At 48.4% G+C, this 27,278-nt stretch overlaps 11 protein-coding genes across 11 annotated transcripts; 7 read left to right on the forward strand and 4 right to left on the reverse strand.

The window, feature by feature from the left end:
• Window positions 1-1,867: 1,867 nt before the first annotated feature.
• N7500_006538 (SWIRM domain-containing protein) lies at window positions 1,868-3,024 on the forward strand (the record flags this gene model as incomplete). Its single annotated transcript, XM_056677682.1, is given in 2 exon segments — window positions 1,868-2,182; window positions 2,200-3,024. The coding sequence occupies 2 exon segments, from the start codon at window positions 1,868-1,870 to the stop codon at window positions 3,022-3,024; spliced, it is 1,140 nt and encodes a 379-aa protein (XP_056532682.1).
• A 901-nt stretch (window positions 3,025-3,925) lies between these two features.
• Window positions 3,926-5,085, forward strand: N7500_006539 (uncharacterized protein; the record flags this gene model as incomplete). Its single annotated transcript, XM_056677683.1, has 4 exons — window positions 3,926-4,016; window positions 4,071-4,107; window positions 4,178-4,253; window positions 4,315-5,085. The coding sequence occupies 4 exons, from the start codon at window positions 3,926-3,928 to the stop codon at window positions 5,083-5,085; spliced, it is 975 nt and encodes a 324-aa protein (XP_056532683.1).
• A 662-nt stretch (window positions 5,086-5,747) lies between these two features.
• On the forward strand, window positions 5,748-6,737 carry N7500_006540 (zinc metalloprotease; the record flags this gene model as incomplete). The annotated part of the gene is made up of 2 exons (XM_056677684.1): window positions 5,748-6,020; window positions 6,075-6,737. The coding sequence occupies 2 exons, from the start codon at window positions 5,748-5,750 to the stop codon at window positions 6,735-6,737; spliced, it is 936 nt and encodes a 311-aa protein (XP_056532684.1).
• A 401-nt stretch (window positions 6,738-7,138) lies between these two features.
• On the reverse strand, window positions 7,139-10,526 carry spt16 (chromatin-remodeling protein SPT16; the record flags this gene model as incomplete). The annotated part of the gene is made up of 6 exons (XM_056677685.1): window positions 7,139-7,633; window positions 7,690-9,720; window positions 9,779-9,931; window positions 9,995-10,116; window positions 10,173-10,257; window positions 10,347-10,526. 6 exons carry the CDS (start codon window positions 10,524-10,526, stop codon window positions 7,139-7,141), a joined length of 3,066 nt encoding a protein of 1,021 aa, XP_056532685.1.
• Window positions 10,527-11,129: 603 nt separating this feature from the next.
• On the forward strand, window positions 11,130-15,966 carry N7500_006542 (putative MFS monosaccharide transporter; the record flags this gene model as incomplete). Its single annotated transcript, XM_056677686.1, has 11 exons — window positions 11,130-11,369; window positions 11,410-11,612; window positions 11,673-11,878; window positions 11,926-12,455; window positions 13,207-13,838; window positions 13,897-13,974; window positions 14,041-14,329; window positions 14,435-14,628; window positions 14,685-14,955; window positions 15,069-15,361; window positions 15,543-15,966. The coding sequence occupies 11 exons, from the start codon at window positions 11,130-11,132 to the stop codon at window positions 15,964-15,966; spliced, it is 3,360 nt and encodes a 1,119-aa protein (XP_056532686.1).
• A 667-nt stretch (window positions 15,967-16,633) lies between these two features.
• On the forward strand, window positions 16,634-19,068 carry pmt2 (uncharacterized protein; the record flags this gene model as incomplete). Its single annotated transcript, XM_056677687.1, has 4 exons — window positions 16,634-16,774; window positions 16,828-17,511; window positions 17,561-18,347; window positions 18,419-19,068. The coding sequence occupies 4 exons, from the start codon at window positions 16,634-16,636 to the stop codon at window positions 19,066-19,068; spliced, it is 2,262 nt and encodes a 753-aa protein (XP_056532687.1).
• A 276-nt stretch (window positions 19,069-19,344) lies between these two features.
• Window positions 19,345-20,216, reverse strand: N7500_006544 (Rab family GTPase; the record flags this gene model as incomplete). Its single annotated transcript, XM_056677688.1, has 2 exons — window positions 19,345-20,097; window positions 20,148-20,216. The coding sequence occupies 2 exons, from the start codon at window positions 20,214-20,216 to the stop codon at window positions 19,345-19,347; spliced, it is 822 nt and encodes a 273-aa protein (XP_056532688.1).
• Window positions 20,217-20,580: 364 nt separating this feature from the next.
• On the forward strand, window positions 20,581-21,462 carry N7500_006545 (uncharacterized protein; the record flags this gene model as incomplete). Its single annotated transcript, XM_056677689.1, has 2 exons — window positions 20,581-20,593; window positions 20,651-21,462. The coding sequence occupies 2 exons, from the start codon at window positions 20,581-20,583 to the stop codon at window positions 21,460-21,462; spliced, it is 825 nt and encodes a 274-aa protein (XP_056532689.1).
• Window positions 21,463-21,838: 376 nt separating this feature from the next.
• Window positions 21,839-22,888, forward strand: N7500_006546 (uncharacterized protein; the record flags this gene model as incomplete). Its single annotated transcript, XM_056677690.1, has 1 exon — window positions 21,839-22,888. One exon carries the CDS (start codon window positions 21,839-21,841, stop codon window positions 22,886-22,888), a length of 1,050 nt encoding a protein of 349 aa, XP_056532690.1.
• A 481-nt stretch (window positions 22,889-23,369) lies between these two features.
• N7500_006547 (uncharacterized protein) lies at window positions 23,370-25,609 on the reverse strand (the record flags this gene model as incomplete). Its single annotated transcript, XM_056677691.1, has 3 exons — window positions 23,370-24,766; window positions 24,813-25,406; window positions 25,483-25,609. 3 exons carry the CDS (start codon window positions 25,607-25,609, stop codon window positions 23,370-23,372), a joined length of 2,118 nt encoding a protein of 705 aa, XP_056532691.1.
• Window positions 25,610-26,154: 545 nt separating this feature from the next.
• On the reverse strand, window positions 26,155-27,171 carry N7500_006548 (aldo/keto reductase; the record flags this gene model as incomplete). Its single annotated transcript, XM_056677692.1, has 3 exons — window positions 26,155-26,701; window positions 26,768-27,048; window positions 27,109-27,171. 3 exons carry the CDS (start codon window positions 27,169-27,171, stop codon window positions 26,155-26,157), a joined length of 891 nt encoding a protein of 296 aa, XP_056532692.1.
• Between the last annotated feature and the right edge of the window lie 107 nt (window positions 27,172-27,278).

Consider the following 27,278-nt stretch of genomic DNA (forward strand, 5'->3'; position numbering starts at 1 on the left):
ATATAATGGTCTTTTGGCTGAGTGGGAGAATGTGCGCCCAGGCATATCCTTCACAAGGAGGGTAAGCAAGAAGGGTAGATATTTACTATAAGTACTCTACTCCCACCAATCCCTTTTCCTTCCTTCTCCCGTCGTACTTAAAACTCTCGGTGATATAGCACTCTTTTGCTCAAAGAACTGGCTGGTAACAGGTGAAAAGTAATAATTGTTGAGAAATGGCAGGATTATTCTGCCGGGCCTCTACATAGGATTAATAAATAAAAAGGATCTACTTCGGTGTTATAGTATTAAGATACGATTTACGTGTGCAAAGTTTGTAGCTTGTCTCTTCCTATCATCAAATGCATGTCTTTTCACCATGTATACCCGGAGTGGGCAGCATACACGGCAGAAGAGAAATGGAGTGGCAATATTAGTCGAATCCCAATGAATTGGGAAGCCGTACCGAATTTTCCGGCAGAGGATGTGTTTATTTGAAAAGGGGAATAGGTACAAATCACAACACATTTTGTACAACATACTTGGATAGAGAGTTCAAAGTGGCATCCTTGGAATACCCCTATACCTCCTAAGCCTTCCCCCTCCCCGCTTCCGTAGTTAGCTGAATCAACACAGTGTGTTCTTTGGGGGGTGCAAAGAAAAAGTGGTATCGGTTTCAATGGGGTTTGACTACATCCAAGTGGGATTCGTGACCAGAGCCAGGAGAGAATGGCTTTTTCCTGGCCCCGTAGCATGTCTGCCTATGGCTAACAATGCAAACCTCAGCGGCTCTGTCTGTATCTGTATTGTACGCTGGATGTGTATAATGACATCACACCTGTCCGAATAGAAATAGGTTAGGCGCCTAACGTAGGCAGCCAACTATGACTCAAGATTTCGAATATAGATGAGTCAGACCCAAGTCACCCCAAACCTCATTGGTCAATATCAGTTGATTCTACAAATTTACCCCACCAAAATAGGTAGGATTCTAAAACAAAGCGCAGAAAAGTGAAAGCAACAGAGAGAAAGCAAATCAAAAGATAAGGATCTACAATAAATCACATGGGACAGGGGTCAGTGCCATAAGATGATTGGGTTGCCTCTCCTGCGGCTGATCTTATTAGGTGATTGCCTGTCACATGAGGAAAGGGTACAATGTGAAAGTGATCAGTTTACATGGTGGACTCCCATATATATTGAAGAACCAAATGATATATGATAGATTATATTTTTAGGTACATTGTAGAGTGTAAAATCAAACTGAAAAATCAAAACCAAACTATAAAATACCATTAAAATACCAATACATTCCATTACATTATCTTCCAGGAAAACATAGGAACCGAATGATGAGATCAGCTGGTTTCCAACACCCAAACATATTCCCCCCCCCTCTCTCCCCTCAGATCCCCTTTGCGCTCTGATGTCCCAACTAACCCTTTTACAGTCAGGTAGTCTGGTCTCATGAGCCTGGAGAAACTCGGAATCTTCATAAGCGCCACCCCGCAGTTTATCACATACTGACTCACAGTTCACCTCTCAATCTTCCCTTCTCTCTTCTCTCTTTCATTTTCATGGACCATCCACTACCTTAATCAAATTGACTCATTCGGCCATTGGAGCCTTAACGCCGAGACTTAGGTATTGGCTTATCGCCACTCAAGACAAAGAGGACCTGACAAATCACCTGTTTTGCCTGCCCAGCTGATTCAACTTCCATTGAATTCCATAAACACTCGTTCAGCTTTCGCCATCCATCCTCCCATTCTGCCTGGTGTATTCATCTTTCCCTCTCTTTCCGGAGACCCCCAACGCTGGATATTGACACCATTGACCACTTTAACCTCTTATTGCCAACCGCCGGCTCAACGGTATCTAATCTGAAATGACTTCGTCTGCTGGCTGGCAGCCAGCCAAACAGCCGAGCGTTATGCATCGTCTCCCATCTGTTTCTAGCCTCATGTCGCCCCCAGAGACCAAGCCTCTCGAGAGTTTTTCCGTCTCACTTTCACCGTTTACAAAGTCTCGAGATTCCTCAGCTCGTGACATACACCTTCCACCCATCTCAGCTGATCGAAAACGGACGCAGTCAGAGATGGATCTTCCATCACCACCCGTGACCCCCTACACAGGGAATAAGAAAAGCAATTCCCACGCCTCAGACCAAATTGAAAGAGATTTGGGATCCCCTAGGGACCCCGTTCTTTTCCCCCTCAGGATTCCGTTACTGACGTTTCTACGGATGAGCCACTGTTCGGCCCCGCTCACCCCCCATCTGCAGAGGCACTTGTGGAAGAGCACATGAATTCTCATATGGCAATGTTTCGCAATAAGTTGAACAAACCCACCCGAGATGAATATCTCCTGGCACTCTCCTGTGTTCCGATCGTTTCGACCCAGTACAATCGCAATCCAGCTGCCTGGGCTCGAGAGGAACGGGAGACGCTGGAGCGCCAAATGGCCATGATGAACCGCTATCGCCCAGGAGATTACGAACCCAAGTTGAAGAAGATTGCCCCTGCTCCCCCGAAAAGACTGGGAACCCAGCCGCGTGTGCAGCGAACCCGGGTCAAACGCACCCCTAAATCCACCCCCAAGCAGCAGGTGTTTGACAACTTTGATCCCCCCCAAACTCCGCTTACCAAACCTCGTGCCTTGGGCACGAATCGTGATGACACCGATTATCACTCACTCAAGGACTACGCGCCACCGGCAGAAACCCTAGGTGGTAATGCCAAAGCACTGAAGGCCGATTGGAAGGGGCAGATGTTGGATTTGAGCAATGACCCGGACAGAAATATTCTCAGTCCTGCCGAGCTCAATCTTGCCTCCACCCTGAGACTTTCATGTGCGACCTATCTATGCAGCAAGCGTCGAATTTTCGAAGCTCGCGTTCGAGCTCTTGGTGTTGGCAAAGAGTTCCGCAAGACGGATGCCCAGCAGGCTTGCAAGATTGACGTCAATAAAGCCAGCAAACTTTGGACCGCTTACGAACGTGTGGGCTGGTTTAAAGCTGAATATTTCCATCAATACCTAGCATGATATCGCAGGCTACGTATTTGGTACTCGTTGATCACGAGGCATTGCCACCAATTCATAGCCTGTGTGTCGCCTCTCTTCACAGGTTGGGCTATCAAAGGCACTGTTTTCCAATAACTGACCCCCCTTCACCCCAGTGTCTACCACTGTGCAGATACAGTCTTCGACTATTAATCCATATTTGAGTGCTTTCAGCTCTCTACACCTGACCAAGACAAGTGTTACGGGCGCTCCCATGAACCCATCCTACCTCTCGGCCTTTCGGTTTTCTTTTTTCTTTCGATCACGATCTCGCTTTTACGACTCCTCATGACGCCCTTCTTTTCTTTCTTTGAGATTCCCCCCTTGGCTTTCTTTTCCGTCTTCTTTCTGCATACAGACCCTATGTGCATTTGATTCTTTCCAACTTTGGCTCACTGGCTATGGCGTTTGGGTGCTTCACTTGAGAGTTTTGCTTTGGGCTAGAATGGTAGGCTTGGTTAGCCACAGGTGTTTTCTCCATTGCGATTGAATGTTACTGCTTGATCGTTCTTTTAATTTTATTTTATCTTATTTTATTTTTCAGAATAGCACATAGGATAAGGCTTGATACCCTGACCAGATATGGATTGCCTACACAATGAAACATGAAATCGAGTATAAAACGGGTTGAAAAGATTAATCGTAATCTATCATAGACCAATACAGCAATTATATACAATATTTTCAATTCCTATATTCTGGGCTATTCTGATCAATTCCCAGATCATATTTCTAAGTTAAACCCCAAGAATAAAGCGGTGGGGCGCAATCGTAATCATCCGGCAGCCCGGCGCCACCTTTTTTGACGTATCCCCCCTTGTGTCATCTTTCCCTCCACTTCAATCTTGATCCAATTCCCTCTTCGAAATCATCTCGGTCAGCCATGTCTCAGGACGTGACTCGCGCTGATTCTATTGAGGAGCAGGAGCGTGCAAGAGATGGCGATAAAAAACCCAAGTCTCGCCGACCAGCCAGTAGGTTCCACGATCTCATCAACCCTTAATCACCAACTAACTTGTTCGTACCAGATACTGCTTTCCGCCAGCAAAGATTGAAAGCGTGGCAGTGAGCATGATGCCTCGATTTCTACCCCTGAATCGTGCTGATCTTCTAGACCAATCTTAACCCCCAAAAGCGTTCTACCTCTGTTTTTCATCGTGGGCGTCATCTTCGCGCCAATTGGCGGTGTTCTTCTCTGGGCAAGCTCTCAAGTATGCCTGACTCCATCCCCCTTTCCTCGACGGAATACCTCTGACGAGATATGTGCCCTAGGTCCAAGAAATTTCCATTGATTATTCCAACTGCGCCAGACAGGCACCGACTGACAAGTATGTTTCCGTTCCTCATTATTCGGCGACCTTCAAATCTTCCAAATCCATATCGGCACCCGCCTGGCGCAAGTCCGTCAATGATTCTGGCGCCATTACTTGCACTCTTCTTTTTGAGATTCCGAACGAACTTCCAGCGCCGGTTTTCATGTACTATCGCCTTACCAACTTTTATCAAAACCACCGCCGATATGTTCAGTCGCTCGATTTGGATCAGCTGAAAGGAGATGCTGTTCCCTACCATAAGATTAAGGGTGGCACGTGTGACCCATTAGCGGTCAACACCACGGCTGAGAAGGTATACTATCCATGCGGACTGATTGCGAACTCCTTCTTCAACGACACCATCGGATGGCCCCGAATTCGCGATCCGAATGCACCCGAGAACGATAAAAGCGGAAAGGAAGACTACAAAATGACCGATAGAGGCATTGCGTGGGACAGTGACAAGGAACTCATCAAGCAGACGAAGTACAATTTGGATGAAATCCTGCCACCGCCAAATTGGGTCTGGGCGAGCGAGAACGGCGCCTATAAAGAGGTTCCCAATCTACATGAAAATGAAGCTTTCATGGTTTGGATGAGAACAGCTGGTTTGCCATCGTTCAGCAAGCTTTCCCGTCGTAACGATACGCATGACATGCCTGCTGAAACATATACCATTGATATTGTTGATAGTAGGTGTTCACCACTACCGCTTGGCTGCATTTGCTAACTGTTTCCCAGATTTCAATGTCACTGAATACGATGGAACCAAGTCAATCTTGATCTCTACCCGAACAGTGCTTGGAGGCAAAAATCCCTTTATGGGAATTGCCTATGTAGTTGTTGGTGGAATCTGCGTCGTCCTCGGGGCTCTGTTTACTGTCGCACATTTGGTGCGTCCGAGGTATGATATATGATATTCTTTGAATACAACCATGAAGAAACTCCAAATGGCTAACCACTGGCAGAAAACTTGGTGACCACACCTATCTTACTTGGGATTCAAATCAACCCAGTACTGCCATCGCCACGGGACGGGACAATGCCCCTTAAGACGCTGCTACTTTTTTGTTTTTTTTTTGTTTTGGCGTTTCCTGTTTCAATATGCCCCTGTAAATAATCTCCGTGTTCAATGACTTCATCCTCAAATCTTTGACATACCAATCGTTTGATCATCTATCCTTTTTAACATGCTACCCCTTGCTCCAGATATGCACTCCCGCATGACGCAACATTCCTTATGGAATCAGACAGGTTATATGATACCCCATACTGATCAATCTCGAGATTGATGACTCTTTTTCGAGTCTACATCCAGTCCTTCCATTTGTTCTCTCCTTTCTCTTTTGGAATAGGTGTGAAGGGGGATTGAAATCAGGGCTTCTCAACACCATGGTCTGTCACTCGTTTTTCCAACTTGTGATTCTTGTCACTCTTTTTCTGCAGGTGCGGTCCAGCCCCTTTCCCCTTCAGAAAAGAGGCGCTTGTGCTACTGAAGACCCCAGTGCAAGTTTCTTGCATGAAGTAAGCCGCTTCAGGTCGGGTGAAGCCAATCTTGCTAGTTCGCAGCCCAGACAGGCCCCGATCGAGATTGAGACCTGGTTCCATATTATCAGCAGCAAGTCGGAGTCCACCCAGGTCACCGATGATATGATCAATTCTCAAGTCAGTTGCTGTTTTTTTGACTGGTATCTCAGTGCTAAATCATTTCCCCTGCAGTTTTCTATTCTACAACAGTCTTATGCAGATTCTGGCATCTCCTATCGACTGCAAGGTGTGACTCGTCATATCAATGATCAGTGGGCGAGTAACGCAGATGATGTGGCAATGAAAACGACCCTTCGTAAAGGAAGCTACCGAACATTGAACGTTTACTTCCAAACCAATCTCCAGGCCTCCCCTGGACAAACAGGGCGCGCTTTTGGGCACAGGGGCGCAGTCACCAACAATGACCAAGCATCAAGCGTTCTTGGATTCTGCACCTTGCCTGATCCGAATGTCAATGCTAGTAGCCCAGCTTCTCACTATGTCAAAGATGGCTGCAATGTTTTGGCCAAAACAATGCCCGGTGGCTCCTTGGATCTCTATAATCGAGGCGGAACTGCCATTCACGAGATTGGACATTGGAATGGCCTTTTACACACATTCCAAGGGGAATCTTGCTCGGCAGACAATCCGGGGGACTACATCAGTGACACGCCACAGCAGTCCACCCCGACAGAGGGCTGTCCTGCTCAAAAAGATTCGTGTCCGGACCTCCCCGGACTGGATGCAGTCCATGACTTCATGGATTATTCATCTGATGTATGCTATGAGCGCTTCACACCCGGACAAGGAGAGCGCATGCGAAGCATGTGGATATCCATGCGCGAAGGGAAATAGTGTGACCACTGACTGGCAACAAGCCCAATACAAGCTCTTTCAGGTGCCCATTCGCAGCCACACAAGAGAAGGTCAGAAGTGAACCAGCCGGGTTAGCCTAGTTGTACAATTTAGAGGAATTTTCAAGACCCTTTGAGCGAATTTCATGATTGAATATTTGGATAGAGTATAGTTAAGAGACAGCAAAAGACTAGTTTCCTTCCGATTAACACCATAGATGTGTCTTGTTCTGAATCCCAATCCAGTATGGCCCCGAGTCAAACTGTACAAGCAGTTGAAAGGCCAACCAAGAGATGCAAGACATGGCCCAACTCAACTTGTCCATAGATTGGAAAACAGATTGCAATAAAAAAAGGCAAGAAGAAAAGCCGCTTGATGCCCTAGCGGCAACAAAATGTTGATTAGCGCTTACGTTTGATCCCGCGATCGTTGTCTTCATGATTGGTTTCCTTGTCTTTGCGTTTTGCCTTTTCCTCAAGCTCGTCCCAGTCCTCGCCACTCTCCTCATCGCCGCTGAAGTCTTCCTCGCTGGCATCGGCACTCGCGTCATCATCGAATTCGCTATCTTCCTCCGAACTCTCATCTCCAGCTGCAAGCTCTGAATCAGACAACTCGAAGGCCGACTCCTCTTCCTCATCTGATCCGTTCTCGGAATCTGACTCGGCGGATAAGAAAGACCATCCGCCATCGGCAAAGAAGCCGTATGGATCGCTGACGACTGTTTTCATGATGGTGGTCCAATTAAGGTTGAGTGGACCTTCGGTGAAGGCAATATCAACGGAATCAAGCCAGTCCTTAACGCCCTCAAGCGCCTCGACAGGAATCGTGTTGATATGAACGGGAGCCCGGCGGAAATCCTTGAAAACGAACACCATGTCGAAATTTTTGAGTCCAAACTGCGCATGTATTAGTGAACCGGACTGACAAAATAGTAACAAGCGGGAAACCTTACCTGCACTCTCTCCAAGTGGGCAATCTCGATTTCATTCAATGTGACGGTCGTGAAAGGAGGTTCAGTAAGCTGAACTAGGGCATCCGTGGTCGGTTGGATCAAGACATTGGACCGGTTTGGAACGCCGGTAAAGCCAATTTCCCTAAATGGGATATCCACATCGACACCCTCATCCTTGCCAGCGTCTGCAATCTTCTCAGCAAAGGCCTTGAACTCACGGTCCAACGCAGCCCTTCGCCGTCTTTCCTCTTGTTCGGCCTCGAATTCTTCCTCGTCTCCGTAGCGGTGTTTGCGTCGACGGTTTCCGGTTTCATCAAATTGCATTTCCGTAGCCTCGCGATAGAATTGAATATCCTTTGTCTTTCGCTTTCCAATCATGATGGGCGTCTTGAGATGCACATGGATGAGAACGATCAATTCGTGGGCACATGGTTGAAAGAACAGATGCTTCACGTTGCTGAAGAGCACGTCAACATGCTCATTGCGGAAGGGCGATAGGTACCGAAGGCCATTCTGATGAATCTCGACTTCTCCCGGAACACGCTTCCCATCCAACGGAGGCCGGAGATAGACGTCGGGGAGTTTCACTGGACGTCGGTTTCTGATTTCAACCAGCTTATCTTGCTCAACAACGTCTTCCAATTCCTTTTTCTCCTGCTCCCGTCTCAAGGCCGTCTTGCGAAGTTCGGTAATATCCTGGGCCACTCGCGCAAGGCGGTCGTTATCCTTGGACCGGAGAGTGAGATTGCGAACGAAATGAGCTGACAAATCCTCAAAGGGCTGGTCATCCTTTCGGCCCACACCCTGACCTGGGGACAGAAAGTTGATTCGTAGGTAGGCATATTCGCCTTCGTCGCTTTTGCTGGCGTTCTTTATGGTATTGATATGGAAGGGAACTGGTCGACCCATGATAGGCACAATCACGGTTGACGTCTTGAGATCAACGTAAACTGTGAGGTCTTTGACCTTCGCAGGGAGTTGGTTGTCTCGCTTGTAAGACTCGAAGCGCTTGAATTTCTTCTGTGCCACCCCGTTGTCGTCTCCAGTAGTACCGGTGAACCGCTCCAAGCCTTCCTTTGTCTTCTTCGCAGCCAGCTCTTTCTGGTGTTCTCGACGACGGGCTTCAGCTCCCTCATTGACCTGAGTTGGTCTTTCAGCACGAAGTTTGGTTCTTGTGACGTTTCTGCCAGCAGCCGCGCTAGATTTGGCCTCTTTTTTCTGCTTCACAGGCTCTTCGGGCTCTTCCTCATCCCCGAAATAGAATGAGATTGAATCCATATCAATACCGGCGTCTTTGGTGAAAATGTGAGGCCCACTTTCCCCGACACGAACTGTATCGGTGATGACCATAGAATAGCCGCCATTCTTGACATTCTTCGAGTCTGGGTCTTTCACATCAGTCAACCCAATCGTGATAGACAGCGTCATGCCATTTTTCAAGATGCGGTTGTTTTTGGCATTGAGAACCATATTGGCATCCCGGAGCTCGATTCCTATCCCGGCGCCAACGTTTTTGACAAAGTTTCCTTCTAGCTCAGGCTTCTTTGCCCGGACAAGACTCAGTGCCTTGTTGTAAACGTCCTTGGCGACCACACCATCTCGAACTTCTTTCATGGTTGCTTCATGAAGGCTAAGCAGGAGGGCATAGTTTGCTTCCTGTGATTTCGTGGGGTCAACCAAATAAGTTCGGCCGATGAGCGAGCTGTATGTCTTGTATCTGATTCCAAAGCTGGACAGAATGATGCCGGGTTCGAGATTTTTACTGTCGGGAGTGGCTGTGAGTTTGAGATCATAGGCGCCCCCACTTTGGATTACAGGTCCGTAGGCCCAGTCGATTTGCTGTGAATCAAATTCTGAGGGTAAGCGTGCCAGCTTATTGAAAAACTTCCCATCGTCGATCTTTGCATCAACCTTCGCGGCGAGGGCCTTGTGTGTCATCTTCTTTTCCTCGTCGAGCAAACGAGACATTTCATCGACGAAGTATTCTGACATAAGGCCACTGCAAGCTCTGGAAGCATTGCGAATTGAGACCTACGAGACAGTATCAGCAAACACCATTTGTTGGACACAATGTCATAGATGAACTAACCAATTCATCGGAATCCTTGATTGAAAAAGCCGCCGAGAGTGCAGGTGCTATATCAACTTCCTCGACTTCCTTCGATATTTCCGCAAATGCACGTTTCCATTCATCTGCGAAGGGTCCCGAAGCTGTGTTCTTGGGCAAGGTACCGACTTTGTTCTGCGGTTGCCGTAATTAGTGGGAGGCAAATCAACCCGGGGATTCATATGACATTGAGCTCACCCCCGCACTCTTGATAACGTCCAAGCATTTCTCAAATGCTTTGGTCTTTGATTCTGGGTCTTTGGTAGTGACCAAAATCTCAAGGGGAATCTTTCCTTCTTTCAGAGGCTCAAGGTGTTTCGCTTTTGATTTGTTAATTAACTATGCAGCGCGAAAAACTTCACGCCCTGACACTCACCTTTCTTGGCCGTAGTTACCACATAAATCGCTTCCGTGGTGAGAACAAACAGTGTCGCTGGAAATTCATACCCGAGAAGCCAGAACTAAGAACAAATTCGATTAGCAACGACGCCACGAAGTCCATGTGCCTCTAGAGGGAGAAGGATATGACTTTGGAAGATGATTCACATACATGCATCGCGTTATTCTTCTGGAATGAGTTCTCCTCATCGGTTTTGCCCATCAGAATGACCATGGAGCCTGCATTGCCAAAGAGGGCATTGCCCGACCGCTTGTCGGCCTTCCATGACGCATAGAAACTAGAGAGACGATTGAAAAAGTTGTTCTTGTCAATGGCGATCTCTTCAGCCATGGTGATGGCGTGGTGCGAGCTAGATGTGCCGCAGCAGAGACGAAGTTGATGGCAAGAGAGCTCGGTGGAGGAGCCTAGGCGCTATTGTAGGTGTGTCCGAGTGTTAGATTTGTTGAGGATGGAGAAGGTAGCCAGAAAATGAAGGCAGCATCAATGCGATAGCTATGATGATGAGAGACAAGACACCAATAGAGCTGGGGCTGTGGAAGAAAAGACAAAGATAGAAAGGGACGGCTTAGGGGAAAGCGAACGCGAAAAGCGCGTTCTGACGCTTTAGGTCCCTCTCGATTACCGTATCAAAGTATTACCACTTCCGTATTAGCGCTATTTCTTCATCTCTCTCTTCTCTTATTGACATGTTTTGTTAATATCTCTATTGCCTTTATTTCTATTTTCCAACTTTCAGGTCAACATGGCATATGTGAGCCTTCACTCCATCGTTTGATTGGATAATAATTACACCCTGTGATGCTGCCCTATTTTCCCACCTACGTCGCCTGCGCTTTGAAATTCAGTGTCGACATTGAGCCAGTCTCTTTTTGAGACCCCACAAGCACCCTTTTTCTACGATGTACATTGTGGCTTTTTGCTTGTCTGTAAACAATGAAGTCCCCGATAGCTCCCATCCTTCTCGAGCCCCATCTCGGCGAACTTCCAGGGAGTTCACGAAGAATTTCTCGCAACGATGCGGCTACCGGAGCATCTGCCGCAGGCGTTCGTGCTCTCAGTGCACAGATGGTAGCCTTCTATTTTAGGGCCCCGATCAAAGCTTTCTTTCGTATGCGTGTCGAGTATGTAGTATCTGTGGACCTAATGATCTTTGCATTGACAATATTTCACCTAGTTACATGGTACACCCCACCCCATCATCTGAAATAGATAGATGAGAAACACAATCAACCCATCACCAGCCTTGGTTACTTATCGTTTGAAACAGGTATTTGCAAGAGCTGTGAACCCCCGTGTTGCTGAAGGCAAATGGTCTCTGCACACGACAACCCCGGGATTATTGCTCCACGCCGTTCGGACATATGGCTGGCGGTTTATCCCCAATCAAGTGCTCCCACCTTTGATGGCCAATGCAGGGTGAGCTCCTTCCAGGGATATGACCCCAGGTGATTTGAAACTGCTAATGATATATACCAGGGTTGGTGCTGTCCTCTACACGTCCTATCTCCAGGTTTTAGGAGCCCTACATGAGCCTGTGTCTCAAGGGGTCAAGCGAGTCTGGCCCCCGGCTCCTCCTTTTGCAACATTTACAGCTGGATTCACTGCCGGTACAATTCAGTCGATTGTAGCTGCACCTCTGGATGCGTTACAGGTTCGGTTTCGAACCAATGACATGTTGAAGGGTCAGTACCGGAGTATGTGGCATTATGGTCACCATAAACTCAAACAGATTGGTTTCCGGGGGTATTTGCAGGCTGGAGCCTGTCATTCATGCGGGATTCACTCGGTTATGCTGTGTTCTTCTCCTCGTTCGAATACATCAAGTCACAGTCCTACTATTCCTTCATCACCTGGTACTATGGCTCTCTGCAAGTCGATCATGTGGACAAGCTTTCATCGTCCGAGTCCAGTGACCGTGGGGTGCCACTCATCAAGCCCCACTATGCCTTGGAGCCATGTTTCCTGATGATGGCTGGTGTTGTGGCATCGATCGCTCAGCAAACTATTCAGCATCCTCTAAGTAGGATTCAAGACCTCCATCTGGGTCGACTGGAATATCTGGATCATCAGGCTAGTTTGATACCCTCGCGACAGAAGATGATCCGATTATACTACCACGCTTATCAAGAGACCTTCAAGAGGTGCAAGCGGAAGGCTGTGCGGGCCGGGGGCTGGCGCTCCTGGCTGTTCCGTGGTTTTGTCGGGAGTTCTCTTCGCCAAGTACCTAGTACCAGTGCCGGGCTGATAATTTTTGAATTGGTGCGCCGACGGTACGCAAATCTTGCAGATGCTGTCCATATTCAGAGTGATGGATACGATATCCTTCTCACTTGATGATTTACACGGGATTGATTATCTCCTCTCTCTAGTTCAATGTTTCTGTTCATTCTGGAGATGGCGTTACGGGCATAGAATATTGTTTTATATAGAGTACATACACAAGCGATACCCGACTTTCAATTGAGTGCCTGACTTTATACCTGGATACCTGACAATATAAATGAGATGTAAGCAAAAATATATATATATATACCCAGACTTGAGTATCAAGGGTTCTTTGAGACACCTAGGGGTAATAGCTTTGAAGGACTAGCGGGTTTATATACCGAGATTCATGTTTATATAGCAAGATTCATAATTTATACACTGGTACATATCATTGATAAGTATATACTCACCCGTATACTACGTAATCAGTAACCCATTTGTCGATCTTTCCCTAGACGTATTAGTATATACCGTATGCGTACAAATCAAATACTTGGCATTACATATTTGTCCCCTATCATTTGAATGTCTTATGCTTTTCTTGCTTTTGACTCAATTTGCTATTTTACCTAGTTTCTCAGACAGATCAAAATCCGAATACCCGAATTTCCTATATTTTGACTTCTCTCTGGCGGTGTAATACTTGGGAACCCTTTTGCCCAAACGCATCTTCTCTCTCCCAAATCTTCCGCCTGATCATCACCCCATTCTTGACGGTGCGCGTGTGACTTGACGTAGCTAGTCGCCTGCGACCACATCGCCTGAGTGGCGCCCTAGTGCAGACCAATACTCAAAAGGATATGCCCAGGTCTCGCTGACTCCCCGCCTCTGTGGAGAACCTCTCTTATCGATATCATTCCCATCTCCGCATTCTTTTCGGGAGGGCTGCGAGGTTCAGCCCAATACCGCCATCATTTCTCCGACTTCTTCCACACGCGCCTCTAACATACCTCTCCGGTCCCTACCCTCTGATTCCCGCTCTACCCATTCGGGCTTATTGGAGTCCAACGAGAAGGGTAGTCGACGGTCTTCCCACTCGTCTGCTCGCTCGGTCGGGTCTGACTTCTCAATCTGGTCAGATACCGGTGATCTCGCCGAGCAGTTCACCGAGACTGAAGATCCGTTGCATATTCACCTTCGGGATTCCTCAGACCGACGGCTCTTGCGTCGAAAAGACCGAAAAAAGCAACCCAAAAACGTACACTATTCTTCAGACTTAAGCAACAAGAGTTCTGGAGTCGATATTGAAAAGATCAAAATACCAAATCCTCCCCCGCGACATATTTCGAGAGTTGAACGCGTTCTGGCCGCCATAATGACACCCAGAAATGAACCACGCGCCCAGATGCATGGCTTAGTCGGAAAGCCATTACTGTGAGTGTCCCGAAAGCCCAACATTGCAGTACTACTACTGACTGGGGATTTCATGCAGTTATTTCACAAGTGTGTTTGTATCACTGGGTGTCTTTCTTTTTGGCTATGACCAGGGTGTAATGTCAGGCATCATAACGTTCGTGCCTAGTCCCTCATAGACTCGCTGTAGAGATTAGGAGCAGACCCCGGCTAACAGATACAGTGGCTGGTACTTCACAGATTACTTCAACAAGCCTTCTCGGGCTACAATTGGTACTGTGGTTGCAGTTCTCGAAATTGGAGCACTCATATCCTCGCTCCTCGTGGGGCGTGTCGGTGATGTGATCGGTCGTCGAAGGACTATACTTTATGGCTCCATTGTGTTCTTCATTGGTGGTGCTTTTCAAGCATTTGCCACAGGCATTCCCATGATGATGGTCGGTCGTGTCATTGCTGGGCTAGGGGTTGGTGCCCTCTCTACCATTGTGCCTGTCTACCAGTCTGAAATCTCGGTTTGTAATCCCCTTTCTCCATCAGTCCTTGAGGTTTTTTTTATCTTTCTTTTTTTTTTTTTTGCCTCCCCTTTTTCTTGCTAGGCATGCTGACGAATCCTTAAGCCTCCCCATAACCGTGGGAAGCTCGCATGCATCGAATTCACCGGCAATATTGCTGGATATGCGACTAGTGTGTGGGTAGACTATTTTTGTAGCTTTATTGATAGCGACTATTCCTGGCGCCTTCCTCTCCTTTTCCAGTGTGTCATGGGTGCCTTGCTTGGAATTGGCAGTCTGATGATCTGCGAATCACCTAGGTGAGTAGAGAAATCCTCCCACCGTCTCCCCGGCTAACTCCAATGGATCTACTTAGGTGGCTGCTTGATAATGACCACGACGAAGAGGGTATGGTGGTAATTGCAAACCTTTATGGTGAAGGCGATCTCCTCAATGACAAGGCTCGTCAAGAATATCGTGAGATTAAGATGAACGTCCTCGTCCAGCGACAGGAGGGCGAGCGATCCTACTCCGACATGTTCCGCCGGTATCGCAAACGTGTTTTGATTGCAATGTCGGCCCAGGCTCTAGCTCAACTCAACGGGATCAACGTAATCTCATACTATGCGCCTCTCGTGTTTGAACAGGTATGAATACCATACGCTGCTATGAGTCCAGAGTCTTTTTCCCGCGGCGCCATGTCGAATTGCAACAAGATCCAAGGGGGACTCAGGATTATGCTGACCAATCTTCATTATAGGCCGGCTGGGCTGGACGGGATGCCATTCTTATGACTGGGATCAATGGTATTTCATATTTGCTATCTACCATACCACCGTGGTATCTCGTGGATGGCTGGGGTCGGCGACCGATTTTACTTTCGGGTGCTGTTGCCATGCTCATTTCGCTTTCACTTATCTCCTACTTCATTTACATTGAGATCCCTGCCACCCCAACCCTGACGGTCATCTTCGTTATGCTCTATAACGCAGCTTTTGGAGCCTCTTGGGGCCCAATTCCATGGTTATACCCCCCCGGAGATCTTGCCTTTGAGTATTCGCGCCAAAGGTGCAAGCTTGAGTACCGCTTCAAATTGGGCCTTTAATTGGCTCGTGGGTGAAGTGACCCCTGTCCTTCAGGAAGTCATCAAGTGGCGGCTATATCTAGTTCATGCATTCTTCTGTGCATGTAGTTTTGTGCTTGGTAGGACCTCTCATGCATGATAATCTACTAGGGACCATTATACTGACTATGTGACCTCAGTTTACTTTTTGTACCCCGAAACGAGCGGGGTTCGCCTCGAAGATATGAACGTCCTTTTTGGCGATGCTTCTACCGCCATGCCGACACCCGCCACCCAAGGCGAACGTGGGTCATTGATGGGTGCTGGTTCACCCGTTCCATCGCTTGATCTGCGTCGGCAATATGGTCAATTTGGGGCAGAGAGTTCCATCCCCGGCCTAGATATTGACCCGCCGACTTCAAGCCATGAAGGAACCAGCAAACGCGGACGCTCAGATTCTCACCAGGGTAGTGCTCGCGGCGAAGGAATTGGTGGCTGGATCTCAAGCATGGTCACTCGAAACCGAGGAGCGGGTCCCGACGCTACCAACAGTCAATATAGACGTTTGGAGCAAGGAGAAGGAGACGAGCAGTGAAAGGATTGCAGATAATTGTGGCCGCGGACCGAATAAAGGAAGTAAGACCAAAGAATCCGATCGTATATATCTCCTGTCCCCATTCATCGTCTTCTGTTTATGATCAAGTTCACCGTACTTATTCAATCTTGGAGTTTTCTGTTGTATTGGGGGGGCTTCGCTTTGTTGGGTTTCGTTAGTGCATAGTAACAGTGTATCTGTAACTGGGGTGAATTATTGAATACATATAAAGGAGTCACAACTAGAATATCTACAGCCCTATAGTATAGAATTAGAATTCTAGCTATAAACGGAGCATATATATATATATATAGAAGTATGTACTTTGACGGAATTACAAGGGCCACGTTCTGAAAACGGCCCACTAAAAGTGGACTTGTTTATCCGCCTTAAGGCCACGGATCTCACTTTCTCCTTTACTCTCTCAGCCCACTCTCTTGCTTCACTTCATTTCTTTTTTTTCATTTCGTTTCTTTTTCTTTGATCTACTGAGCTTACTCTTCCGATCTATCCGCTAGATTTACTTCACTCATTTTCCCAGGGGGATGGCTATGTTCTCTTAAGCTATCCGTTCTTCTATTGTCGGTCTACCTCGGTATTCCTCAGTTTGAATCCCTACTTTTCCAATTTCTGTTGATTTTTTTTTTGAAAATACCTAAGGCACACTATGGCGGGCCTAGACACTGCCGTGAGCACGGGCGCCAAACTCGAGTCCGACCTTCGTCGAAGAAATGTCCCTGATACTAGCAAAGTTCATCTGGACTCAAACCTGATGAACGATGAAGATGTGAAGAAATCCAGACCGCAGGTGAGATAGCCTTCTTCGACAGCATACACGCCCTTCTAACCTCTCTTGATCAGTCACCCTCGTTCTTCAATGTGTTAGCTAGCTGGGAGCCGATCATTGCTCCCATCATCTTGACTGCCCTCGCCCTCTTCACTCGTTTGTACCAGATCGGTCGTTCTAACATTGTGACCTGGGACGAGGCCCACTTCGGTAAATTTGGTTCTCATTATCTTAAACGCGAGTTTTACTTCGATGTCCATCCGCCTTTGGGGAAGATGCTAGTTGGCCTGTCTGGCTACCTTGCTGGCTATAATGGGTCCTTTGAATTCAAGTCTGGCGAGAAGTATCCAGAAGATGTGAACTACACCTTTATGCGAGCCTTCAATGCTGCCTTTGGTATAGTCTGCATTCCACTTGCCTACTACACTGCGCGAGAGTTGAACTTCCGTCGGCCCACAGTTTGGCTGATCAGTCTGATGGTACTGTGTGAAAACTCTTATGCGACAATCTCCCGGTTCATACTTCTTGACTCGATGCTGCTCTGCTTCACATTTACTACTACGATGTGCTGGGCAAGATTTCACCGGTTGCAGCATGCTAGCTTTTCGCCGGAATGGTATGCATGGCTCTGTCTGACTGGCTTGAGCATTGGATGTGTCTGCAGTGTAAAATGGGTCGGTTTCTTCTGCACTGCTCTTGTTGGTCTCTATACCATCGATGATCTGTGGAATAAATTTGGCGACCTGAAGATGCCACGGGTAAGTACCTGCTTCCAGCCCCTGCCCACCAAAGCCGACCACCGATCAGCTGGCTAATACGGATGTGCCCAAACAGGCTGTGCTCGCAAAGCATTTGGTTGCTCGTGTTGTGGGGTTGATTGTTATCCCAATCTTGGTCTACATGTTTTCTTTTTATCTGCACTTCTTGGTGCTGGCGAACAGTGGCCCAGGTGATGCCCAGATGAGCTCACTTTTCCAAGCCAACCTACACGGTACCGAGGTTGGTAGAGACAGCCCTCTTGAACTTGCAATTGGGTCGCGCATCACACTCAAAAACATGGGCTATGGAGGAGGGCTTCTTCACTCCCATGTTCAAACCTTCCCGGAGGGATCTATGCAGCAGCAGGTCACCTGCTACCACCACAAAGATGCCAACAACGACTGGTTCATCTACCCCAACCGACAGGAGCCAGAATACGATGCCACTGCTGATCTGCGGTTTGTCGGTGATGGCGATGTCATTCGGCTGATTCACGGACAGACAGGTCGCAACCTGCACTCCCACGCTATTCCAGCGCCAATAACTAAATCCCAGTACGAGGTATCGGCCTACGGAAATATCACAATTGGAGACGAAAAAGACCATTGGAAAGTGGAGGTAGTCGACGATGTTGCATCCCGGGACCGATCTAGGATCCGGACACTCACAACAGCATTCCGCCTCCGCCATCCGGTCCTAGGCTGCTATCTGCGGGCTGGAAATGTCAATCTACCCCAATGGGGCTTCAAGCAGATTGAAACAACATGTACCAAAGAAAACAAACCCGGTGATGTGTACACTCATTGGAATGTTGAGTCTCATACCAACGACCGTTGTAAGTTGATATCCCCCCCCCCAGGTACTTGATATTGATGAGCCCGATCAAATTTATTGACTCATGGACAGTGCCCCCTGGCGACCCTGGCTCTTATAGATCGCCCTTCTTGAAGGACTTCATCCACCTGAATGTGGCCATGATGACCTCCAACAATGCTCTGGTTCCTGATCCTGACAAGCAAGATGACTTGGCTTCCAAGTTTTGGCAATGGCCGATTCTCAATGTTGGCTTGCGCATGTGTTCTTGGGATGACAATGTTGTCAAATACTACCTCCTAGGAAATCCTCTGGTCTATTGGGGAAGCACTGCCGCTCTGGGTGGATTTGGCCTTCTGTTCCTTTGGTACCTTCTGCGCTGGCAGAGAGGGTACAGTGATCTCAGTAACGAGGAAATTGGTCACATCCACTACTCCGGCTTGTACCCGGTTATCGGATGGGTCTTGCATTACCTTCCATTTATCATCATGGCCCGTGTGACTTATGTCCACCATTACTATCCGGCTCTCTACTATGCCATTCTGAACTTTGGCTTCTGCGTTGATTGGGTGACACGGAAGATGAGTCCCAGATTGTCTGCGGCGGTGTATGCCTTGCTATACGTGATTATCGTCGGATTGTTCATTCATTTCCGGGCTATCGTGTTTGGAATGGAGGGTTCTAATCAGCAATGGACTCACCTACGCTGGCTACCCGGATGGAAAATGGCGAATGTGAACTAATCAAGGACCGCTTGATGATATGTTCTTGTCCTCTCTCAGCTCGTGTCATCCGGCTCGAAATGGGGACCTCAAATGCCTACATGGTACTTGTATCAACACGGATAATTCCACTTTGCTTTGTGTATTTGTAAAGAAAATTGCGATCTTATCAAAGCGAGTAAAGTTTCATTTAGACGGTCATAATAACACTTGGTGTGTGCCTGGTAACATTGAGTTGACTAAAATGATATGTTGGGGCTATGTGTTGTCGGCTGCTTATTATTACGGAGTATGGATTTAGCAACACCCTCCAGTCCAACCATTGCCACCCTTGCGCATAGCATCATCCATTCCCAATGTAACAGTTCGAGGCACTCCCGTGTTTGCTCCTCCCGAGGCCCCAAACCCTTTCACGCCGCTCCTCCGATCATTGAGGTCGTATTTGCCCGTTTCAATGTTACGATAGATTCTCTCGGCAACTTCCAGGAATGCTCGTTCAACACCATCTCCAGATTTGGCGCTGGTTTCAACATAGCGAACCACATTGTTCAAACGACACCACTCTTCGGCCTCCTCCTGAGTGACCTGCCTTTGATTTGACCCAGAACTGGACCCTGTCAGATCGGTCTTGTTACCGACTAAGATGACGACGATACCATCTTCTGCGATATGCCGTAGATCTTGCAGCCACTGGGTGCAGGATGTAAATGTCGAGTGCCTGGATATATCAAAGACTAGGAGGGCGCCAGAGGCGCCTCGGAAGTAAGAGCGGGTGATAGACTTGTATGTCTCTTGCCCAGCTGTATCCCACAGGGAAAGTTTCATGCGTTTCTGATTGGGGGAAGCTTGTGGCTTTCGTGGAGGGGTAGGAAGGCCGGAGGTGGTAGGCGCTTCTGGAAATGCATCACCCGACGATCCGGGAGAAGGCTCATCAAGTTCTAGCTCTAGTGAAGCTGGAGGACCAACTGGCACAATTCGCGATCCGAATTCGACCCCGATGGTCACATCATGAGATGGGGAAAAGCGGCCTTCACAAAGTCGGATGGTGAGCTATTGTTTAGTTAGCGGAAGCCCAAAGTCAAAAGACCGATAGCACTTACGCTGGACTTGCCAGTGCCAGAGTCACCAATGCAGACAAGCTTAGCAATATAATCCCATGGCTGTGACATGGAGAGTAGTAGAAAAATCCAGAATTAGAGATGGGAAAGAAAGAAGTCAGTTTATCTACGATGGTATGTTTGGAGACCTCACCTGTTATCAGCTGAGTCATCTATCAGGCCTGATGTGCCCATATGACGCTTTCATCAGCTGCGTGACCCCAGGTACCTATAGCCCTTCACTTTATCCCCAGACAACACACCTCTCTCTCGACCTCCCCCGTTCCCCTAGATTTGGTATATCTCAAACGAATCCAGTCTTTTCTCTCCCCTTAAATTTCCATTTACTCTCTAATCTCCGATCGTACTTGATCTTTTTAGTGTTTTATCACTGGCCCTGTTCATTCACCGCACTTCCTTGTTGTGATAACAGGCCATGTTCTCTGAATGTAGGAACTGGATATTCTTGAATATTAATAGACCATACGGCTGATACTTTTCCCTAGATGCCTCACGATTCCTTGCTCAGTCACAGTCGCGAGTAACTTCGCGACCAGACGAGGTTCAAAGGACGGGTCGTAGCCGCCCTAGTCAACAGCAAGGCAACCCTCGACAACCCTCATCACGCTCCTTCCTTCGACCTAGTGATCCTTATCGACCGGGTGCATCCCAAACATCTCATTTTCCTTTTGCCCCCCGCAGTTCGGTTCAACAAGCTCCCCTTTTCTTCAGTGCCACCGATGAATTCCGAGAGGAAGATGACGAAACAGAACGTGAGCGAGAAATTGCTGATTTCTATGCGCTTCAACGATCGAGGCGGCATTTTGGCGACAGCAACTTGAACGATTCATCGGAGCTTGACGAGTCTGAACCTTCAGGGTTAGAAAGCTCACCATACAACGATTGCCCTGGCAATGGGAAGGGCATCAAGAGCTCATGGCGGGGAGAAGAATATGCTTTTGGTGCTCGTCCTTTTCCTATCGAGTCTGTGGCAGAAATCCCAGAACATGAACCGGCACCTCGGTCCAGCTCAAGCAGTAGCAAAGTTCGAGGTCATCTAGTTGACGTCGGCCTGGAAGATTCTTTACGGGCCGATTTTAACGATAGTCAAGCCTTATCCAGTCCCGGGGCCCATGATCCACCTGTTCAGCGATTCCGAGAAAGAAAACAGCTGAAGGGGCCCTCTGGTCTCAGCCAGCATGAGGCGGCCGTAGAACCAGCCGAGCTTTCATCGCAAGATGCTCCACGGCCCCCCCAGCTCAGCAAGCTCGTTCCCAGCATCGATATCACCGCTAGCCTCAGAAAACACAGTACATGATGCCTTTTGGGGCCAATTGTTTTTGATATCTCTCGCGGGATTGTTTGCTTCTGCATTTCTCGTTTATCTTCACACATCTACCCCATCTGGAGACAGATCAAGATGGGGCGATACAATATACATGACTGTTCATGGATCTTTCTTCCTTCTCGGGATATATACCATTGTATCGGCTCTTGTGTCCCTTCTCTGGTTGGCCTTATTACGATCCTATGTGCGACTCCTGGTCCATGGGATCCTAGTCGCCGTTCCCATTATCTTATACTCTTTCTCTTTATACCCTTTTATCTCGAGTTTCCAGGGACCATGGCATGGAAGGAGTATCCAGGACAAGGCGATGAGGTGGGGCTCTGCTGTCCCGTTTCTCATAGCTACCATGTGGATCTACAATATTGTGCGCGGCCGCCAGTCTATAGGGAAGGCCATAGGCATTCTTGAATTTGCCTGTCGAATCTTAGCCGCTAATCCCGAGCTGCTTGCTCTTGGTTTGGGTGCCCTGGTTTGCGTTGTTTCCTGGACGTGGATCTGGATGCTGATGTTCACTCGTGTCTTCTTGGGCGGCCATCTTGTTAGCTCGAAATCGTTTCTTATTGACGTGGGTAGTTGGTGGCTCGGCATCTATTTCGTTCTTGTTTATCTATGGTCGATCGGTATCATTGCAGGCATCCAGCGTGCTGTCACGGCCGCAACAGTGAGCCAGTGGTATTTCCACCGTTTGGCCACACCCGCACCCACCTCGAGGCAAATTGTTCAGGCAGCCATCGTTCACGCCGCCACAACTCTCTTTGGCACGATCTCTTTGTCCAGACTACTAGGGCTACTGGTTCGACTTCCTCTTATACTGCTACCAGGTCGCATCTCCTCGTTGCTCAGTCTATTCGCCTATTCACTCGTCCCCACCCCAATTACTTACTTGACCAATCCTCTTTCTCTCACCTATGCAGCGATTCATTCGCAACCTCTTGCTGCTTCCTCCCGGGGTTTGAGCCAAATGACTACCCTTGCTCCATCGGCCGCCTCAAGCTCTTTACACCCTCGCTCCTATTCTCGGTCCCCCGGGAGCTCGGAGTCTCTACTGTCATATCGGCTGTCCAAATTGATTCTCTACGCTGCCCGTTTCATGATGTCCTTGGCTTTAGGGTTCGGTGGTTGGGTGACCACTGCTCGGGGCCTGACAACCTCTGCGTCCGGTGGCACCACTCGTGGCAGTATTTATGCCTACGTTGTCGGCCTTATCGCTGGAACAATTGGTTGGACAACACTGGGTGCAATGGAAGGCGTCATCGCAGATATTGTAGATGCAGCAGTGATTTGCTGGGCAAGCGAAGTCGGCATTTACGGCAGAGAAGCCCGGTATTGCCGCGAGGCTGGTTGGCTCTTTGGGGACTCGCAGCCTCGCTTTGGACATGAATATCAAGAGGTCTAAGTCGTAGGGGAGGGGGCTTCCTCTCCCTTATCTCTTCGTCTTACAAGCCCCAACGCATGCGCTTTCCATGGTTATGACATTTGCACCATTTCTTTTTGTACGATTGAGCGGTTATGATATTTTCACACGCTTTTTTTCACACGCTTTAGCGAAGTTCTTTACTTTCAGATAGATTTCTTTTCCATGGAAGAACTTACAAGCAAATACATTCTGCATTTTACACTTTGTACACCTTGGTAAAGCATCTCTGTGAGATAAAAATGTGTTATTTCGCATCCCCATGGTATATTCGAACTGCAAATAGCTACATGAAAATCCAGGGCTCGTGGTATCATGAGAAAATATGAAGAAAGGCAATGGCTAGTGCGAAACAAGAAAAAAAAAAAAAAAAAAAAAGACAAGACCTCCCCTAAGGCGCCATATAAAGCATATCCTGAGCGACGAGGCGATGAGAGAAAGGGGGACAAATATGAGACATGGATTAGAGACCAAGACGCCCATGCCATTCCACTCGTTCTTTCGAGCACCATTCTTTCAGCAGGGACCAGCCAAACCGAACCACTTCAAGAGGAGGACTAGTGCCACCAAGTGGTAAAAAATAGCTTCCAACATAGTCGCCGGCCTTGAGAGATGATCGACCTCGCTCTGAGTAATTTCGAGATCGTTGAGACCAGATCGTAGGGAACTCGCGACTAAGGACATCTTCAGAGAGACCCCGGGTGCCCTCTAGCCATAGCCTCTGGGAATCCTTGTAAAACTCAGGGAGACGAGCCTTCAGTTCTGAAAATTCCTTCCTGCTTTTCCTGTTATCATCCGATAGAGCTGTATTGCCGTCACTCCCAGGCGTGGGAACCGGGGTGTGCTCTCCAGGAATCGGCGTTATGGCGAGACGTTCAAGGTCAAGACTATGAATGGCAGTGAATGAAATAGCCCCGAGGAGCAAGCAGAGACTGTTCAACGCCGGATATGGTACACTGTTCTTCTTGACCACACGCCAGTATGGTACAATAGACAGCCATGTGGAGGAATCCCCGACCTGACGGGATGAAGCCTTGGCCTGGTCATTCGCTACAAATGCCATAATAAATGACAGCAACGCTTCGATTGCAGTCACGACGGCTAGCTTTTCGTCAGTGGCCGGGGTTCCAGTTTTAGAAGTTTGCCGCTCTGCAGCATGTTTCAATTCACGACCGATGCTTGCAAACTTTTGCCATTCATCCCACCATACCTGTCGCTCATTGCGCGTGCGACCATCTACCTGTGTCGGAAAAGCTTTCACGGTTGACCCAGGATCAACGGAGTGACGTTTGTTGGGGGGATAAGAAGGAGTCTTGCCATCAGTCTCCCCGAATTCGTTTCGGCGAGAAATAGGAGGCTTTAGATCTTTCGCCGGAGTGATGGAAGCTGTTTTAGTCTTGTCGTGGGAAAATGAATGAGAGATCGAGTGTTGTTGAGGAATCGGTGTTCGAGGCTTTTCGGATAAGGTTTTTGGCTCCTTTGAGCGACCATCTTGAGGGCCAAGAGCTTCGTCGGTCTCGTTCTTCTTGCCTCTCGGGTCCCCAAGTGTATGCCCTCGAGATGGGCCAGTATCTCCTCCCTTTTTCCTAGGATGTGAGACATCGTGATCGGTGTCCTGGCTGACCGGTGAATCTGACAGATGTGCCTTCTTTTTACCGCAAAATTTGAGCAGAGCTTCGACACGCTTTCGATTCGCTCTTCCATACCGCAGTTTGGCAATTAGTTGCGTCTTTTGTGATTCGGTACGGGCATGGTCTCTTAAATGTTCATGAGTATTGAACTCCTTGCCAGGCAGTCCCTTTCCTGCTCGACTGCGAGGTGGCGAATGGTCTCCAAGACGAGCCAACTCTTTTTCGATGTCTGGGGGGGAGGGTAGGAGACAGCAAGCGCGGAAGCCTGGGGCCACCCGATGTCGGTGGGAGAGTGGGTGAAAGAAGTGCGGGCAGCCTGGGGGAGTGTGACTTGGCAGGGCTGGGCTCTCGGCGCGTCTCTTTCTCGGGAGATAGTCGTGGTTTCTTTGTAGAATGTACTTCGGACCTCTTTGTCGCTGAGGGGTTAGGGAATTCAAGCTCAGACCCAGATGGCCGTTTCTGGCCCGCTCTTTCAGGAGAGAGACGCGTGTGTGACTTCGGTGGCATTCGAGGCATTTTAGTCTTATCGTTGTTCTTGAGTGGTTCCGACGATGTCGTCTGACGTCTTTGCTCGGATTTGGTGAAGCTTGACCCGCCTCGGCTACCTGCTTCGAGGCCAAGGCCAACGGGAGAGATGACAGCTCCGCTGGTCTTCTGAGTCTTGTAGTCCTTGAGACTAATCTTCTTTCTGGCCACGGTTTCTCTTGAGCTTTCTTCAGCGTTTGGGGCTGTTGATCGATCGGTCATCATGCGCCCCGTTTCGTCTGACCAGTCCCCAACGGCTAGAAGCAACGAATCTGTGTCGTGGTGTGTCAAGAAGGTCATATATTGTAGTTGCTGTTCCTCCAAGCTGAAGGGTCTATCATGCCCTACAGCCCAATTGTTGGCTGATCGGTTCCCCAGGTTGAAGGGCGTTTTGGTCGGAAATGTGAGTAAATATGGAACGGGGGGGGAGGACGTCGTCGGAGAGGCGCTGCAATCGTTGGTCAAGCACTTCACGGTCAGACGTGGGGGAGCTCGCAGCTCGGAGGGTTGTGTTGGTTTGGGAATGGCGTTTCTCGTTCACCGACATCGCAGTGCGCAGGGTATCGCGATTTGTGCTTCCACAAGAGATGCTAGTATCAAACGCGCTTCAAGCACAACTTAGGCCGAAGTCTATCACCGAGTGCTGTTTCTCTAGTCGGTACGACAAGTTGTCTGGTGATAGTCAACGCATTGAGTCAAGTGAAGGACAGTGGATGTACAAGATCCGGCCTTGTTCAGGTGCCGAATAATCAGGGCATCCTATCACTGTCGCGTGGGGTGTGTTCCCATAACCCTGGGGGTTTGGAGCCGCACAATTGGAAGAAATGAACACAGGCGAGGTGACAAAGAGAAAATGGGATGTGTCAGAATGAGAGGAATTTCCATGAAGGAGCGATGGGAAATGTCCCCGGATAGAATGAAAGAAGATGAATTGGAGGTGGTTACGTGAGGTTACCCGTGGACGGTGCCTGCTGCTTATCGGCTTATCGTTACCATACAGTTTCATTACATACCCATAGCCCTGAAGTTCAACGTACGTACATCTTCATAGTTCTGAGAACATATGTACATATTTCAGCCCTCCTTAGCCATTCAAGAACGATCTTCCTGTGCAAACTTCTCACGCCAGAATGCACGGTAATGGTACTTTCCCCCTAGGTGTGACAATTCATCCACTTCCTGAGGTGTCAGTCTAAATGTAAATGCCCGCAAATAACTGTTCAGTCGAGTTTCCTTGCCACTCGTGGTGATAGCCACACAGCCACGGTCAATGATCCAGCGTAACAGAATCTCGGACTGGCTGACAGCATATTTGGTGGCCAAAGAAGAGAGCAATGGGTCCAATGGCCCACCTTGAGCCCGGGTGACAGGGGTGAGGCCCCCATAACTAACAGTCTTGATACCCTTACTCTCTTGGTAAGAAACAAGATTGCCATGTTGAAGGTAAGGATGGAACTCAATCTGATTTACAGATGGTACCACTTTGGCGGTTTTGAGAATGGTCTCCAAATCATTTTGTAGGAAATTGGAAACGCCAATGGACCGAGCTTTTCCAGATGCCTTGACTCGCTCCATGGCAGCCCAGGCAGATTGAAGCTCTTCATCGGACTTTGCAAAGTACGGAGCATGGATCAAGTACCTACTCCAATGATTAACAATAGTTCCCGGGTGAGCCATTTGTCATACCAGGTTGGAATTCACTTACAGGTCCACGTAGTCAAGTTGGAGCTTTTCAAGACTAGTATCAATAGCCCGAGGGATATCGGTAATATTGGTGATGACCTTGGTCGTCACAATGAGTTTCTCTCGAGGTACCCCGCTCTCTTTGATTGCCTGTCCCAGTTCCTCCTCGGTCTGGTAGATTTCAGCTCCATCCAGGTGGTAGTATCCTAGTTTCGTTGCCGTCTTGATTGACTCAACCAATTCCTGATTGATACTGCTGTCTCCAGACCTCTTAAACCACACGGTGCCAGTGCCATATCCGACCTATATTTGTCAGAAAACATGTTGCCCACACTAGATGGGGACATTGGTGCTTTGACTCACACTAGGGATCGAGATACCGTCATTGAGGTCCAATGTAGGAATGGACGAAATCGTGTTTGCCATTTCAATGTCTTTTCAAAAGTAAATAGAGCGAAGTTGTTAAGGTGGATACCCCGACCAGCTAAGGCCGTACCTGATACCTGTGGACCTGAACAATGATTAATAATGTC

This window comes from Penicillium coprophilum (genome assembly GCF_028826855.1).
Source record: "Penicillium coprophilum strain IBT 35676 chromosome Unknown utg000004l_segment0_segment0, whole genome shotgun sequence".
NCBI lineage: Eukaryota > Fungi > Ascomycota > Eurotiomycetes > Eurotiales > Aspergillaceae > Penicillium > Penicillium coprophilum.